The sequence below is a fragment of the Elephantulus edwardii genome, unplaced genomic scaffold (genome assembly GCF_000299155.1).
Source record: "Elephantulus edwardii isolate Elephantulus edwardi_28Jun2011 unplaced genomic scaffold, EleEdw1.0 scaffold00097, whole genome shotgun sequence".
In the NCBI taxonomy this organism is placed as follows: Eukaryota; Metazoa; Chordata; class Mammalia; order Macroscelidea; family Macroscelididae; genus Elephantulus; species Elephantulus edwardii.
The window spans coordinates 8,810,878-8,828,611 of record NW_006399847.1 but is presented as its reverse complement, the minus strand read 5'-3'; the positions used below and the strand labels follow the sequence as shown (position 1 = coordinate 8,828,611).

The window sequence follows — 17,734 nt, the reverse complement described above, 5'->3', positions numbered from 1 at the left end:
GCTCATTAACATCAAGTCAGAACAGGCTCATAGCTCACCCTCCAGAGAGGGTTTTTGGAGGCTGTAAATCACACAGGTGGAGACTTCCCATTTTTCTCATGGCAGCTAGTGGATATAAACCACCTGTCTTTGGGTTTGCAGTACAACTTCTTACCTACAAGACAACAGAGTTCTTACTATGAATAGTCTCTTAAATTCCTAAAGATATTATAATTTCTAATTGTAACAATTCTCTCGTTTATATGGAAAATATTTTCTTATTTTATTAAGAAAAATAATCCTTATTAAGAGGTGACAGTGCACTAAACCAGTGGCCGTGTGGTTATTACTTGTGAGAGTTATTTTATTAAAATCTTATCATGTTCCAGGTCCTACTAAAGGGTCTGGTGATGTTAAAACCAGTAAGAAATATGTCTCCTCAAATATCTCACAGTCAGCAGCAATACCTGTGTGGAAACGTGAGGAAATGTCATGCCTGTGGAAAGTGGGGCAATGGCAGCACAGGCAGCTGCACGGGACCTGGCTGCACTCACTTTTATGGCATGTTAACCAAAGAGGTTTGATGATATTGAATCTCAGAAATGAGCACTTTGAAGACCACAGCAGTGTAGCAATTCTCCCAGACTCATAGGACTGAAGAGCTGGACGGGCAGTTTTTTGCTCAGTAGATGCCCGAGATGGCACTATTCACTGCAGGCTTAGGGTTTTTTCCAAAAGACTAGGAGAACTTTATCAATGCAGTGTTGTGAGCGGGCACTTTTCCTTTTATCCTTTACCCACTGTGTGGCCAGGGCCCGTGGCCTGATCCCAGAAGCCTATGTGCCCTATGAGGCTAGGCCAGGGCTTGCAGTGCCTTTGTGGAAAGCTTGGGAATTGAGTGTCAAAGGGACATACTGAAAAATTGTATTCTTCACCTCAGGGACAATGAGACTTCCAGGAGAATCCATGTCAGTCACCATTTCATTTGAAGACGTATCAGTCTTTGTAGCCATGTCCTTGGCAGACCCTACTGAGAGTGCAAGGGGCTAGAGTGAAAGCTGAGGTCCTAAAAATCAAGACATAGAAGTTGGAAATTTAACTTTCCCCCTTGTCTATCTATTTTCCAATAGCTAGGGTAAAGATGTGCTCAGGCTGTTCGTACATAGGGTCGCTATGAGTCGTCTACGACTCGATGGCATTAAACAGCAACAACAAACAAAGTAAAGATAATAACACCTACTTGACAATGGTTGTGAAGACTAGAGAGAACATAAGTAAAAGTGGCCTCTAGCCTGTAGTAATTACACAATGAATGGTAAGGACTGTGCAAGTCTGAAGACTTACCTCTCAATGAATACGTACATGACTAGACTTTGAAATCTCTCTTTAGCCTTCTCACTTCCCAGTGAGAATCTCTGAACAAAGCAGAATAATAATAGCTAAAAGAGAGTAAGAGCTTCCCATGATTCAGTTACTGTTATAAGTGCCTGACATGTAATTATCCAATTATATCACTCCCATGGAGATGCTTTTATCTCTATACATGAAAAACATAAAGAAACACTGAGCGATTAGGTAATGTTTACAAACTCAAACAGCTTATTGTAGACCTGGGATTTGCACCTCAGGCCTGTTTTTAATTATTCTTGGTCAAACATTCTTCTAAGTGGTATAGCACTGGTCTGTCCATTTGCTGTACAGAGGTAACTCGTGGTTGCTGAGAGGCTAAACACTGTGACACTGATGTATCAAATGAGATAATGGTTACCTACAGTGGACAGTGTTGGGTGGAGCTCCCCAATTAAAACAAGCTTGGAAGCTTCTCAGTCAATGGAAGGAAAGTCAGATGTTCCTCCTCAAGATCCATGCATATAGCATGTACATGTGTGTAGTGGTTAAATGAATAAGTTAGTACTCTAATATTAGCCAGTATTTCTTTTTTTGTTTTTTATTATTAATTATTATTATTCATTTCAATGAATATTTACAGAAATTTTGGATTTCCATTCATTCATTGTTGCACTTTTGTCCCCACCCCCCCCCACCCCCAGTTCACTCTTCTTTAAAAGCAAAAGAAAAACTCCTTCATTGGTATACAATCCCCCCTTACCCTCCCACCCTCACCCTGAGTATACTCCACTCTACAACCCTCATTCCAAACTCTTATGATAATCATAATGCCCTAAGATACATTGCTTTTAAACTATTCTCTCCCTCATTGGCTTCAATGCAGTATACATAATTTATCCAGTTTTTCTCAGACTTACCCCCACCCTGATGTTAGCCTCATTCTACAACAGTGGCACCATGCAGTATTTGTCCTTTTGTGACTGAGATATTTCACTCAGCATAATGTCCTCAAAGGTCACCCATTTTGAATAATATTGCATGAGTTCCTTGTTTTTCAATGCAGTGTAGTATTCCATTGTGTGAATATACCACAGCTTCTCTATTCATTCGTTTGTTGATGGACACTTAAGTTGCAGGAGTGGCATGCACTTCTGAAATAGCTTGCCTCCGAGAACTTTATGAACTTGGAGAAACAATGAAAGTTATAGAAGTGTTCTTTAGTTCATAGGGTCACTATGAATCATCTGTGACTCGACTGCACTTGACAACAACAACAACAATCTGGATCTAAAGCAAAGAACTTTGTCTTGCTTGGATCCAGTTAACACCATTGGTACCAGCCATCAGGAAATAAGGAGACTCATTGCACTGGGAAAATCTGCAATTAGGGAACTCTCCAAATTATTGAGGAGTAATGATGTAAGTTTGAAGACTAAGGTGCCTCTGATTCAGATTATGGGATTTCTGATCGCTTGCTATGCATCTGAGAGTTGGGCAATGAATGGAGATGACAGAAAAAGAATTGATGTCTTTGAGCTATGGTATTGGAGAAGAGCTCAAACATCTCATGGACAGCCAAACATATGTCTTGGACAGGGTGCAGCCAGAGGGCTCTTTGAAGGCAAGGATGATGAGGTTTCACCTCACCTACTTCAGGCGTGTTGCTGAAAGGGACTATTCCTTGGAGAAGGACATGATGCTAGAAAGGGTGGAGGGTTGGCAAAGGAGAGGAAGATCCTTGACCAGGTGGATTGACACAGTGACTGCAGCAATGGGCTCTAGTGTGTCGAAGAAAAAAAAGTGTGAGGATGGCACAGGATAGGACAGGGTTCAGATCTTTTAGTCAGAGGGTCACAATGAGTTTTACTCGACAGTTCATAACAGCAACTACACATCTGGGTCTATGTTCTTAATCACATTAAATTAGACTTAATAAAGTAGTAGTGCAATGGAATATAATTCTAGGAAGACTCAGGTTTAAATATTATTAATCAGTTTATACTTTATAAGAGTATGCAGATTGTGTTTCCTTTAAGTTCTACTTCTTAAAAGAGGAAAAAATAGAATTTCAAGTAGCTAGTCACAGGAGAAGGATGAGCAGTCTCCCCCCATGAGATTAATTGCTTCTGAAAATCCACCAGAGGGTCAGCTATGGTTCAGTTCCAACTTGATGATCTATAACAACAGATATTTAAAACCTCAGTTTTCATAATGCATTAACCTTTTTTGGACTTTGTTTTGTTTTGTTTTTGTCAATAGAAACAATTTCATTGTTTGGTTACACTCACTTGCTTTGAAATAGGATGATTTTGGTTGTTACATCTTTTGGAAATAGTTGCAATTCATATCCCAATTCATTCAAATCCAAATTTCACTTTAAAATCCCATTATATTCTAAACAAGTGTTTTGGGAACATACATATACATTTCAGATTGACCCAGTTTAAAATTGAATAGTAAATCAAATCAGGCAGATGGGGGAAAGATGAGAAAAGGCCTGAAGGAAAGGATCAATGGCCCATAGTTTGTAACTGTGTTGTAAATCACTTATTTTGTCTCAAAATATTGTCAAAGTCTTTAACTTCATTCTATTGTTGGGGTTTGTTTTTTTTTGTTTTTTAGTGGTTTTTTTTGTTGTTGTTGTTTTTGGTTTTATGTGTTGTCGAGTTGCCTGTGACTCATAACGATCCTATGTACAACAACCCTAAACCTTGCTCTATCCTGTGCTAATCGTATTGTCTCTGACACACCTACCCCCATTACCCCAGTCACTGAAGCAGTCCGTCTCATCCAGGGTCTTCCTCTCCTACGCTGTCACTCCACACTCTCAAGCATGATATCCCTCTCCAAGGATTGTCCCTTCTTACAGCATGCCCAAAGTATGTCAGAGGAAGCTTCAAAACCATTGCCTCCAAGGAGCAGCCTGATCTCACCCTCTCTAGGATGAACCTTTTTGTTCTCCTAGCAGTCCATGGTATATTCAGTATTCTTCTCCAGCACCACAGCTCAAAGGCATCAATTCTCCTTCTATCATAGACTTCATCATGTAGAATTTTTTTAATATGTTGGTGATTATTTTGTAAAATGAGTCTTCTGGTATTTTGAAACATCTTTATTTTCCATAAAATAACTCTAGTCTAACTTATGTCTAATACCAGCAGAGGGAGATACATGATAATGTAAAAAATATTCTGAAAACACTGGAAATAAGGAAAGAGTTATACAGTAGGAAGTGAGAACAAACATAAACTGAAAACCACCTACACCAACTTTCTTTTCCTTTTAATACAATTCAACACTTTACTTGACTAATCTTATGATGAATGTATTTTTTAGTATTTATGATTTAGTCGTGTGTGTGTGTAAAATTTAGTAAATGGATCTTTAGTTCTCTTTGTCTTTCTGAGAATGGTTTATGTTATTCTTCCTTTGCTCTGTAGTCCCCAGAATGAAGACTCCTCATTCCATTTTGACGGGAGCGGATATTCTGTCTTGGAGAAGAACCTCCGGGCAACAGTGACACAGATAATAATGCTCTTTAATACCTTTTCACCTAATGGACTGCTTCTCTATCTCACTTCAAATGCCACCGTAAGAACCTTTATGGGCACTGGGCCCTACTGTTTATATGTACGTAGATGGCTGTGGGTATACTTATGTCTAATGGCTGTTTTGTTTGGTGTATATACAAACTGTTGTGCTATAGACACATAGATGCTCTATCTCTCCCATTTTAAATCATTTATTATAATTTGCAAGTTCATTGAAGAACTTTTGGAAAATATAGACGAACACAAAGTAAAAGAAAAACAAAACAAAATGCAAAACCTTTCCAATAATTTACCAGTATCAATTAAACATTTGTAATTAAATTTTTACATTTTTCTCTGTTCACTCTGATCACAATGCCACTGTTTTAATTCTATTTGACAGTTTTTTATTCCAGTTTTCTCTCACATAACAATGGAGTCTCAATCTTTGTCTCTCAATCTTTTCATATTCTTGGGAGCTGGCGCATCTATGATTCAAATAAAAGCAATTCAGAGAAATTCCAGTTATCTTCCTGAACTGTAAATTTTTTTACAACGATGACTATTGTTTCATATGTGGCTTTGTAGCCTTCTAGAGAACCTTCATGAACATTTGCATTTTCACAGGCCAGGGCTTTGGCTAGTGGGCTAGATCCTGTTTGAGTTTTAAGTGGTGTTTTCCATCCTTATCTTGAAGGGAAAGGAAAACTTGTAGGGAATCTTGTAAAGATAAAGCCTCGGTAACTATTTTATCATCCTTACAGAAAGACTTTTTGTCTATTGAGCTGGTTCATGGCAGAGTTAAGGCCACTTTTGACCTGGGTTCAGGACCGCTTGCACTTATTACAGACAGACGTTTTAACAATGGGACCTGGTATAAAATTGCCTTCCAGCGAAACAAAAAACAGGGTAAGTCTGATATGTAATATGATGTTGGTCTCCCTTGTAGGGAGAGATCTCGTTCTAAACAGCACTCTCATTTACTTCAGTTTCCTGAAGGGTACAGTAATTGAAAGCCACTACTATCTTTGGATACCAAGAAGGAGGATTTGCATTTTGCTGGAGGAATATTTTAGTTCTACTTATATATTTCCAATTGCTTTATTTTACTGTAAAGGTCAAATGGTACTCAAGAGGCAAACCTATTCTGATATTTTCATTAATGAACTTACCACTGTCATTTAGCCATGTGTAGTCTAGATTTATTTACTTTTATATAGATAATTTACATTGTTTCCATTTATAGTCGATAACATTCTTGTTATTGTTATGTGCCATCAACTCTGAACCAACTCATAGCTGACCTTCCAGTAGGTTTTTAGAGTCTATAAATCACACAGGACTAGACTGCCCATCTTTCTTCTGTGGAGCAGCTGGCCAATTCAGACCACCTGCCTTTGGTTGGCAGTCCAACTTCATAACCATTAGACCATCAAAGTTCCCTTTAATAGGATTAATTGGTTAAATTTGCATAATATAAAATGATATGTATTTGTAAATGAACTTTGGTTGACAGACTTGCACTGAAAAAGGTGTAATAGTTTTGTTTCATTTTAAAATAGAAAATGATCTTCATTTCTATTCCCTTCTATCTCCTTCTAGCACTCCTGGTGGTCATTGATGCTTCTAACACCAGTTACAAAGAAACCAAACAAGGTGAAGCTCCAGGAGTGTCTTCAGATCTCAATCGCCTTGATAAGGATCCAATTTATGTTGGGGGGTTACCTAGGTCAAGAGTTATAAGGTATGATATTCAGTTGGAAAAAATACATACCCAATCACTAACTTTTATTCAAGCTGCTATATGGCGTATAAATTGGGTTATAAAAGTAAGACTTCTACAATTAAACTAATGATTCTTTATTATCTTTAGACTATCTAGAAATTGTTGTCATGCAATATTTGCTTTCTATCACACACCGTCCTCATTTCTCAATATTTTAGAACAATACAGTCTCTTTAAAAGCAAGAAAAATTCATACTTTCCAAAACTTAACTAAGAGTTCCTCTTCACATGAGTAGACTGATTTAATGCATGTGAGAGTTGAAAGACCACTATTGGGAAGACCCATGAAAGAAGGTAGAGGGGAGAGGTGGTGGAATTCTTTTATAACAGTAAATCGTGTTTAACTCTATAGCTTTAATAATTTATACAAACTTGCTATACTTCATTATGCTCTATTTTGTAATTTTGGATTACACAAAGTAAGCTCTAGAACACTTTCTCAGTATTGTTTTTATTGTTTGTTTCTTTTTTAAAACAAAACAAAACAAAAAGGATTAGCTGTCAAGAAAACCAATTTTTTGTCAAACTTCTATGGACTAGAGCTTGGAAATGTCCACGCTGGGTCACTCAACTCAGCTCGGTGGTTTCAACTGGGCATTTATAGCAGAATCCTGCTTTCAAACATAATTTCTATGCAGAATCTCAATATAGACACTTGAGTGTTTGCACTGGATTAAATAACTCAGGGAGCTCTTTCTTTTTCATTTGCCAAAAATTCTTCAAAGTTATAAGGACCATCATTTAAAAACATAGATTTAACCACTCACTTCAGGGAAGCTTGTCACTTGTCTCAGGTCACACTGTTCTGCCAAAACAGAGCCAGGATTGGAATCCTCTCTGAGACACAATCTTAGATACAAACGATGATAGAACCAGGGAGTTATAGCCACTCATACTTGGTCTAAATGTGGACAATTTTACATTGGAGAAAAGTACAAAAGGTCCTTTTTCTAGAAAGCTATTACCGACAAAAAGATCATGGGGAACTTGGATTAAGTCGAATTTGCCTTCTCATTTACAGTTCCTACTGTAAAGTATGAGATTAAGAAGAACTGAAATTTGCTCCAGATCATATAGTTGTCTGATGACTCCTAATTCACTGTAGAACACAGAAAAGGAAAAATACTATTATGAGTTTCTCCTATGATTAGCGGATACACATGTGTACAATTTGAAACATCCAGCAGTTTCCATATTTTGGAAACAAAAGCCTCTTTCCAAACAGGAATATGGTACATTCTTATCAGAAATGCATGGTATTGAGTTGAGGATTAAAAATAGAGTTTTCAGTAACCTCAGATTTACCAAATGCAAAGTCTATAAATATAAGGAAAACAGCCAGGGACTTCTCTATGTATCCAGTTTGGGGAAATAGCCTGGCCTTCAACAAACGACAACAATACTTACTCCATGAACTGACTCTAATATTCTTTTGCTAACTCTTGCTTTTCTTATTCTTGGACTTTGTCTTTATAACTATATTTAATTAGTAATAATAATCATTTTTGTTCACCTATTATTAAACATGGTTTTGTCTAGATGTGCATTTAAGTGGTTGTTTAGTTATCTAGTGTTTTCATAGCAGCAATATCTTAAGTGAGTGACTTTAATGAAAAGAAATTCTTTCATAGCTTAGAAAACCAGAAGTCTAAATTCAAAGTGCTAGTTTGAGGGCAAGGAAGATTCTGAAGGGAGGTCGCTATTGCAAGCTAAGATCTGAAAGCCCACATTCCTTGAGGATTCTCTTTCTTGACCAGGGGTCCAAAGGATACAGACCACTTCTCTTTTTCTTGATGGTTCTGATGTTCCCCTTCCAATTTACTTTTTGTAAAATAAAAGATATTATAGGCCACACTCCAAAGACATTTTCTGTACAGTAGATCAGTGTTGTGATGGTTTAAAGATATTGCACTCCACCCTTAATCCTTTTTTAAGTGATTGGCTTATCAAATCATGAATAATTTTGCTTCATTTTCATGTTATATTATTATATAAAAAATTTGGAGGGATACAATTCAATACATGATAGTAGCCAAACTCCCACTCAGTAAAGAAACCATTTCTTTAACCTAAAGTTCTTATTCATCAGTTTTTAGATGTTTAAGTATTTCTGCAAAGTTACACAGGGGAAAACCATCTTTCAACATTACAAATTCATTGTTAATCCTTCTTCCATAATTGGAGTTAAAATATTCAGGTATTTTGCTGTTCTCATGTGCTTCCCTTCAGGAAAGGCATCACCAGCAGAAGCTACGTGGGTTGTATAAAAAATCTGGAAATATCTAGATCAACATTTGACTTACTCAGAAATTCATATGGAGTTAAAAAAGGCTGTATACTGGAGGTATGAAGAGTCTTATTCATAGTGGAGTGAGTTTCTAGAAATGTCCATTAGTTTGTCAACTTAGTAATATAACAAAGTAAAAACTAGTAGGGTGTGTGATAAGAGAATATGGCTTGAGGCTGACATCAGGGTGGGGGTAAGACTGAGAAAAACTGGATCATTTATGTATACTGCATTGAAGCTGATGAGGGAGAGAACAGTTTAAAAGTAATATATTTTAGGGCATTATGATTATCATAAGAGTTCGGAATGAGGGTTGCAGAGTGGAGTATCCTCGAGATGGGGTGGGGGGGTGCGGGGGATTGTATAGCAATGAAAGAATTTTTCTTTTGCTTTTAAAGAGCGAACTGGAGGTGGGGGGGGGGGTGGGGAGAAAAGTGCAACAATGAATGAATGGAAATCCAAAATCTCTGTTAATGTTCACTGAAATTAATAAAATAATATAAAATAATGTTAAAAGAAAAAGAGATAATACGGCTAAAACAGCAGGAACTCCGCTATGGTAGACGAAAAATTCCTGTGGGAACTGATGGGATTTTTTTTTATCTCCTGTGTAACCAGCCTGTCCGAAGTGTTAGCTTCTTGAAAGGCGGCTATATTGAGTTGCCACCCAAGCCCTTGTCACCAGAATCGGAATTGTTGGCCACATTTGCCACCGAGAGAAGCAGTGGCATCATTGTAGCCGGTCTTGGTGAGGACAGGGAGAGGCACAGCCGACGGCAGGCGCATGTGGTGAGTAGCTGGCCAGCTACAGGCTCGAGAAGATGAGTCCTGGAAGCTCAGGAGGGAAAACTAAGAGTCACAGCATTTGTACAGCTCTGCTTCCAGCTGTTTTTGACTTGACACCTCTGTTAACTAATAGTTATTGTTGCTGGTAATGCATACTATATCTTCCTTGTCTAAACACTGAGAAAAAGATGCTTGCTGTCTATCCTTAATATTTTAAAAGGCTCATTTAGATAGTATTTGTGTGTTCATCTGCCTTTTATGCAGTTACTCTTCATTTGAAGGCTGAAGCACTAAGGCCTTAGATTCAATAAAGTTCTTTAGTATCCTACTCTAAAAATAGGACTTCCTTTATCAAATAAAAGGTGAGAAGGAGGAGAAAGAAAAATGTGAATCAGCACCAGAAGAGAGGAAAGGAACTTTCCCACCTTTATGTTTCATTTTGCACTGTGCTCACATTTGCACGTAAAGCATAGTTTAAATGCCCTTCGCAGAAGCCAAACCCCAGACTGTGGAGTCAGTTCTGACTCATCACCTTGCAGGACAGAGTTTCCCTATGGGCTTTCCAAGACTGAAATCTACAGCGTCTTCAGGTCAGTGGCTGCAGACTTTAACCCCTGTGCCTCCAGCTTTACAGAATGCTCATGGCTGTTTTAATGAAATGAGATCCTACAGCTAACATTTACAGAGTATGATCATCTCCCAGGCAAGATTCTTCCTAGGTATTGTTTTTGTGCAGTTATTTTACTGAGGTAGAAACAGGCTTAGAGGGCCAGGATTACCTGTCCCAGGTCACACAGCTGTTATGTGTCAGGCCAGGACCACTGGCCCCAAATTCCTCAGCCACTCAGTAAAAAGTGCAAATGATGACTAAAATTATTCTATGGACTATGCTAATCTTTGAGTGCCTTTGTTCTTTTTTTTTTCCTTTTTGTTATTGGGTTAAATTTAGATAGCACAAAACTAACCATTTTAGGGTGAACAAATTGGCAGCACATAGTACATTAACAGTGTTGTATAGCCAGAGTCCTTTTCTAGTTCAAGTACACTTTTTAACCCCTCAATAAAATTCTGTGCCCCCTATTAAATAGCTGCTCCCTGCTACCCCATCTCCAGGTCCTGGAAGTTACCAATGTACTTTTCTATATTTATGGCTTTTCCCAGTTTGAATATTTTGTAAAACAGAATCATGCAATGCATTACATTTTACATCCTGTTGGTTTGTTCTGGGGGTTTTGCGTTTTATTTTCACTTAATATGATTTCAGGGCCCCCCCCCTATTGATTGCCTCTATCAAAAGTTGAATCATTTATTTGACTGAATATCATCCCATTGTAGGCACACACAATCCACTTGTCCATTAATGAAACCACCTATTGAGTGGCTTCTAATATATAATGTTTAATGATCCATTTGGTATCGAGTGGAATTTCTGATCATATGATAATTCTATATTTAACTTTTTTAGGAACTATCTTTCCTCTACCAATCATAATAGTTACTTACAAATCAAAGTTATCAAAAATTAATGATGCCATCTAGTGCTTATGGCATCATATATTATATCAACCTTTTTAGTGGTAACGCTTTTATAAATGTCTACAATTTTACAGAGAAAAACTTTAAATGTTCATAATATACAATGGTTGCTGTCATGTGCTGTCAAGTTAAAACCAACACATAGGCTGATCCTCCAGTGAGTTTTCAGAGGCAGTAAATTGCATGGGAGGATATGATAGCTCATTATTTCTCCTGGAAGAACAATAACAACAACAACAACAATACTAATAGATACATAAACAAACCATATTTTTGAGAATTAAAAAAATATATGTTAAACATGATAAATATGTTAAAACATACTATACCAATAAATAATGTATATGAAGCCTCTGAAGAAATAGAAATCTTTAATGTATTTAGGGTAAAATGCAAATAAATTATATAAACAGAAATTAAAATACAACACTTAAAATAGTGTGCTAGATTAGGATATTTTAAAGACATCACTTTCCTAGTGTGAATATACCCACATTGTTGTTGTTGTTGTTGTTGTTGTTGTTGTTGTTGTTATGTGCCATTGAGTCAAACATGACTCATAGTGACCCTGTGAACAAAAGACCTGAACCTTGTTCTATAACTATTGTCATTTCTCTAAGTTTGTAGAGTTTCCAGAAACATATTGTTTAGGAGGTGGATGCCACTCCTGCTTCCAAGCCTATCTTAATCTGGGAGCTCTACCAAACATTGTCCCTGTGGGTAACCATTATGGCATCTGATACACTAGTGTTACCTTTAGATAATGATAACTTTCTAAATCTTACAATAATGGATTTTCTATGGCAAATTCTTTATTATAAAACAGCCCTTCTTTGCCATCCTGCTGATTGAAGGCCACGTCGAGGTGCACGTTAGTTTTGGGGATGGAATGAGCCTGCGAAGAACTCTGCTGCGTTCTCCGACAGGCACCTATGGGGACGGACAGGAGCACTCCATCTCCCTGGTCAGGAGCAAGAGGTACTTTCTGTGTGGAGCTGCATGGGGACATCCCTGGCTTTAAAAACATGGTGTCACCCAGCCTGTTAGAGCATCTGCCCTAAGTCTATGGACAAGTTCCAGATTAGCATAATTAAGTATTTTGTATTCTACTTTTTTCAATGGTATCCATAATTTGTTATAGTCTACACAGTTGGATAACTTTGCACAGTCAATATCATTGTTGTTATTGTGTGCTATCAAGTCAGAATTGACTCATTGCTGACCCTACAATGGGTTTTCAGAAGCACTAAATCTCATGAGAAGTGATTGCTCATCCTTCTCCCACAGAACAGCTGGTGGATTTGAACTGAGTGCCTTAGGGATGGCAGTGCCACTCCTCACCACCAAGCCACCAGAGATCCCTTTATATGAATCTATGCTCTCTTTATTGGATGCATATATATAATTATATACATAAAGCATCAAAAAGCCAAAGCAAAGAAATCAAGAAGTTAAGAAGCTAAGCAGAAGATTTCAAAGGGCAGCACAGGAAGACAAAACAAAGTATTAAAATGAAATATGTAAAGAGCTAGAGTTCAAAAAAATCAAAGGAGTTGAATTCGCTTAGCATTTCTTAAGCGGAAGAAACTGGAGAGCAAATTCAATTCTCAAGTTGGAAAACGTAAGGATGCTATGAGCAGAATACGGAATGACTCAGGAAGCATCAAAAGAAGATAGAAGGAATACATAGAGTCACTGTACCAAAAATAACTGGCTGACACAGAACAATTTCATGAAATAACTTATGTTCAACAGGCAGTGGTGAGGAAGAACGAAGTTCAAGCTACTCTGAAGGAATTGGGGAAAAACAAGGCTCCAGAAATTGGTGGAATATCAGTTGACATATTTCAACAAACAGATGCAGCCCTGGACATACTCAACAGGCTGTGCTAAAAAATCCGAATGACAACTAGCTGGCCAACTGACTGAAAGAGATCTGTATTTATTTCTGTTCCAAAAAAAGGTGATCCAACAGAGTGTGGAAATTATTGAGTAATATGACTACTATCATACACAAGCAAAATCCTATTGAAGATTTTCCAAAAGTGACTGAAACAGTACATCAACAAAGAACTATGAGAAATAAAAGTTGGGTTTAACAGTAGCACTAGGGACATCATTGCCAATGTGAGATGAATCTTGGCCTACAGCACAGAGAATTAGAAGAATGTCTGTTTCATTGACTATGCAAAGGCATTTGGCTGCATGGATCACAACAAATTGTAGCTAACATTGAGGAGAATGGGAATACCAGAACACTTGATTGTGCTCATAAGAAACCTATACTTGGACCAGGAGGCATTTGTCAGAGCAGAGCAAGGAAATACTGCATGGTTCAAAATCAGGAAAGGAGTGCATCAGAAATGTGTCCTGTCTCCACACCTCTTCAATCTGTTTGCAGAACAGATGATTCCAGAGGCTGGACTCATGAAGAGGAATGTGGCATCAGGATTGGAGAAAGACTGATCAAGAACCTGCTTTATACAGATGACACAACTCACAACTTTGCTTGCTAAAATTGAGCAGGGCCTTAAGTATTTGCTGCAGAGGGTCAAGGGCTGTATTCTGCAACATGATTTGAAACTCAGCATCAGAAAACAAAGATTATCACCACCGGGCCAATTGAAAACATCATGATAGCCAGGAAGGAATAGTCTTTGGAGAAGAATATGCTTTGAAGGGTCAAGGGAAAAGTAAAGACGATGGATTGACACAATAATGCGTAATAAGAATAGGTGTGTCAGAGACAGTGCAATTGGCTTAGGTTAGAGCGGGGCTCAGAGCTATTATGCATAGAGTCGCTATGAAAAGTAGTTAACTTGATGGCACATAACAACAACATATAAATATATAAGGGAATTGTTTCCACTGTATCAAGATATTTATTCAACCACATTCTATTTCATTAGTTTCTTTTTTGTTATGTCTTTTCTACTTTTTATTTTTACTTTGGGTTTTTTTTGTTGTTGTTGTTTTTGGGTTTTTTTTGTTGTTGTTGTTTTTACCAACTCACAGCTGCCCCTCCAGCAGGTTTGTTTGGGGTTTTGATATTCTTTTTCTTTTATATTGGTTTGCATACAAAATTCTCATACATTCTGTTTTATACTTAGTTTACATTTTTTATACAACCATCCCCATTCTTTGTTTCATAAACCTAATCACCATTAAATTATGACCACTATTACCCCATTTTTGCAGGTCCCCACAGATGTTTCTCATTTCCTTTAACTCACTAATTTTCAGTGCCTTTTCTAATACAGTTATATCAAAATATAATTTTACTTGTAAACACTGGATTCCTAAGGTTTTACATCAGCATTTTCATTGCCATTTCATATTAAGGATTTTCTTTAAACATTGTCATTTCTTGGCATATAGTAATTCTTAAATTTTAAAATTCCTACACATATGGGTATAATTTAATTATTTTTCTTGTTAATGATGCTATTGTGATGTGCCATCGAGTTAGCACTGACTCATAGCTGCCCCTCCACTGGATCTTCAGAGGCTGTAAATCTCACAGGAGGAAATTGCTTATCTTTCTCTTGAAGACAATCTGGTGGAAAGAAAGAAAGGAAAAAAAATCCCTAAGTACACACCATGGGAAAGACTGTGATGATACACTTGTAGATCTGATAAGAATGTTAGCTTAAATAGTCAGTAAAACACAGGGAAACATCTTTCTGGTATTCTTTACCTTAACCAAGACCTTTTCTGAGGTCCAATAAAGTCTTTACAGTGCATAATTCTGTGACAATCAAGCATTATAGCAAGGTTCTCGTGTATTTTCTTTAAAGCTAATTCTAAAACCAAATGTCTTGTAAGTGTGCTAGACACTTTGTTGTTTGGGCAAATAAATGAGGTTAAAGTTGATATTATTGTTATCAGTTGTTATCAAGTTAATTTCATTTCAGAATGACCCCTCTTCCTAAAATAAAAACACAAATAAAACTCAATAGTAACTGTTAATATCCTGTTCATTTTTTGAGAACATTGAGTAAATTTTAATTTTTAGGGTTTTCTTTTTATTTATGTTTAGTCTTATTAAAATTTATTTCAGGAAGTTTTTATTATTTAGTAATAACTTGCTGTAAATATATATTAAAATGAATGGCTATTTTCTTTAATTTTTTTGTTTTTTCTTTTATTTTTCCCTTTGCCCTTTCAGAATCATCACTGTTCAACTGGATGAGACCAGTCCTATAGAAATGAGGTTGACCCCATTATCAGAAAGCAGGACAATAAATGTAACCAACCTGTACGTAGGGGGTATTCCAGAGAGCGAAGTGGCATCTGTGCTCAAAGTGAAACAGTCCTTCCATGGCTGCATCAGAAATCTGATCTTCAACATGGAGTAAGTGGTCCTGAGCCCGCAGTGTGCTCTTGCCCTTTCTGATCCGTGGTGGTGCATGCTTACCCTATTCTGCAGTCTTGTTCTTCTGGTTGAGAGCACCAGAAGTCTTACACCATCCTCAATAAAAAATGAACTCTGCTCTTCCATCATGAAGGACCCCACTGATTAAATTTGATTGAACAGTAAGTACATCAGGCTAACACACTTTTAGAAAAACTGAAACATTAGTTCAAGGCAATTGTCGATAAATATCACAGTTTAAGGCAAATCTGAAAAAAAAGATTAAAAAGCATGTAGAAAATATGTGATGTGGGTTTCTTGTGTCATGAACTCATGTCTTTTAAGAAATCTCTACAGCGGAGCTACTGGCAGCATCAGATCAGTAACTGTTTTAAGGGAAACCATTCTTTTTATTAATATTAATTTTAATGAAAATTTACAGACTTTGGATTTCCATTCATTCATTGTTGCACTTTTTTCTCTGCTCACCCCTCTTCCCCAGTTGCTCTTCTCTTTGAAAAGTAAAAGAAACATTCTTTCATTGTTATACAACCCCTCCTCCCAAGTCCACTCTACTATACAGCCTTCCTTCTGGACTCCTGTCATGACAATAATACTTAATCATATGTTCCTTTTTAACAGTTCTCTCCCTCATCTTACTCATCTCACCCAAACCCCAATGTCAGTCCTGTTTTACAACAGTGGCCTTATGTAGTATTTGTCGTTTTGTGACTGAGATATTCACTCCGCATAATGTCCTCCAGGATTCCTCATTTTGTGTAGTATTTCATGAGTTCCTTGTTTTTCAATGTAGCGTAATATTCCACAGCTTCTCTATCCATTTGTTTGTTAATGGGCACTTAGGTTGTTTCCAACTCTTTGCTAATGTGAACAAAGCTGTCATAAACATGGGTGTGCATATATCTGCTTGGGTTGCACTTATGGTCTATTTAGGGTATATTCCCAGTAGTGGAATTGCTGGGTCAAATGGTATTTCTATTTGCAACTTTTTGAGAAAGCTGCCATCCATAGTGGTTGCACCATTTTACTCTCCTACCGGCAGTGAATAAGAGTTCCAGTTTCTCCCCAACCTTGCCAGCATTTGTTGTTTGCTGTTCTGTTAAATTTTGCTATTGTTCTAGGGTGAGATGATATCTCATAGTTGTTTTGATTTGCATCTCTCTTAGAGTTAGGGATTTTGAACATTTCTTTATGTGTTTGTTTGCCATCTGAATGTCTTATTTGGTGACGTGTCTGTTCATATCCTGTGCCCATTTTTCAATTGGATTGTTTATCTTGCTGTGGTGCTTGAGTATTTTATAAATTCTAGATATAAGTCCCTTATCTGACATGTCTTTACCAAATATTTTTCCCCAGTCTGTGGCTAAGGGAAATCATTCTTATGGAACATTGCAGAGTTCTTCTCCCATGTGGCGCAGCTGACCCCACTCGCCCTGAGTGGTCAGAAGGATTAGCATCTGCCCATGGGTGGTAGTTCATTCTTTCTGGTTCCCCTGAATAACAATATACCTCCCCATCTCCCACTGCTTTGCTGTCATCATGGTTATGGCACAGCTTCTGTACTCTGGCCTTTGAAACACCAAAACTTGCTTAGAAAAACCCAAATGGACATGGAGCATCGGAATGCTTTTCTTCTGGCTTAGCCAATAACTTGTGACCATGAATAAATCCTTACATTTCACACACTCAGTGTCCTTGGCAAAATTACCTCTTGGGAAAGCTTGAATTTTGTACTAGGTTGGATTTTATGAAAGACCCTTATGAAATACATGCAGGCACAGCTTCACAGTTGACCTTGGAGGAAGGAAAGTTTGCAGTCAAGAAACTAGTATTTCAAAGACATGTGGTGTTGGGGCAATCAGAGATGGAGTGTGTTCTGAGGTCAGCCCAGTCAGATGTCAGCTTTTGAAGTATGCTTAGGTGTTTGTCAGGTGGAAAACATGGGGAAAACAAAGTTTTGGGGATAGGTTGCCATGCCATGTTGAAAAATATGTTAAGCATATATTGTTGTTATGTGCCATCGAGTCATTTCCGACTCATAGCGACCCTATGCACAACAGCTCTAAACCCTGCTCTATCCTGCGCCAACCGCACCGCCTCTGACA

General features: G+C 37.5%; 1 protein-coding gene across 1 annotated transcript in view; it reads left to right on the top strand.

Moving 5' to 3' along the window:
• The window catches only part of LAMA1 (laminin, alpha 1), a 177,285-nt gene that overhangs the window by 142,937 nt on the left and 16,614 nt on the right, over positions 1-17,734 (top strand). Inside the window, exons 49-55 of the mRNA XM_006891430.1 lie at positions 4,770-4,920; positions 5,624-5,768; positions 6,462-6,603; positions 8,875-8,989; positions 9,551-9,721; positions 12,081-12,232; positions 15,423-15,608. Coding sequence (XP_006891492.1) covers positions 4,770-4,920; positions 5,624-5,768; positions 6,462-6,603; positions 8,875-8,989; positions 9,551-9,721; positions 12,081-12,232; positions 15,423-15,608 — 1,062 coding nt within the window. The remainder of the gene's footprint in view (positions 1-4,769; positions 4,921-5,623; positions 5,769-6,461; positions 6,604-8,874; positions 8,990-9,550; positions 9,722-12,080; positions 12,233-15,422; positions 15,609-17,734) is intronic.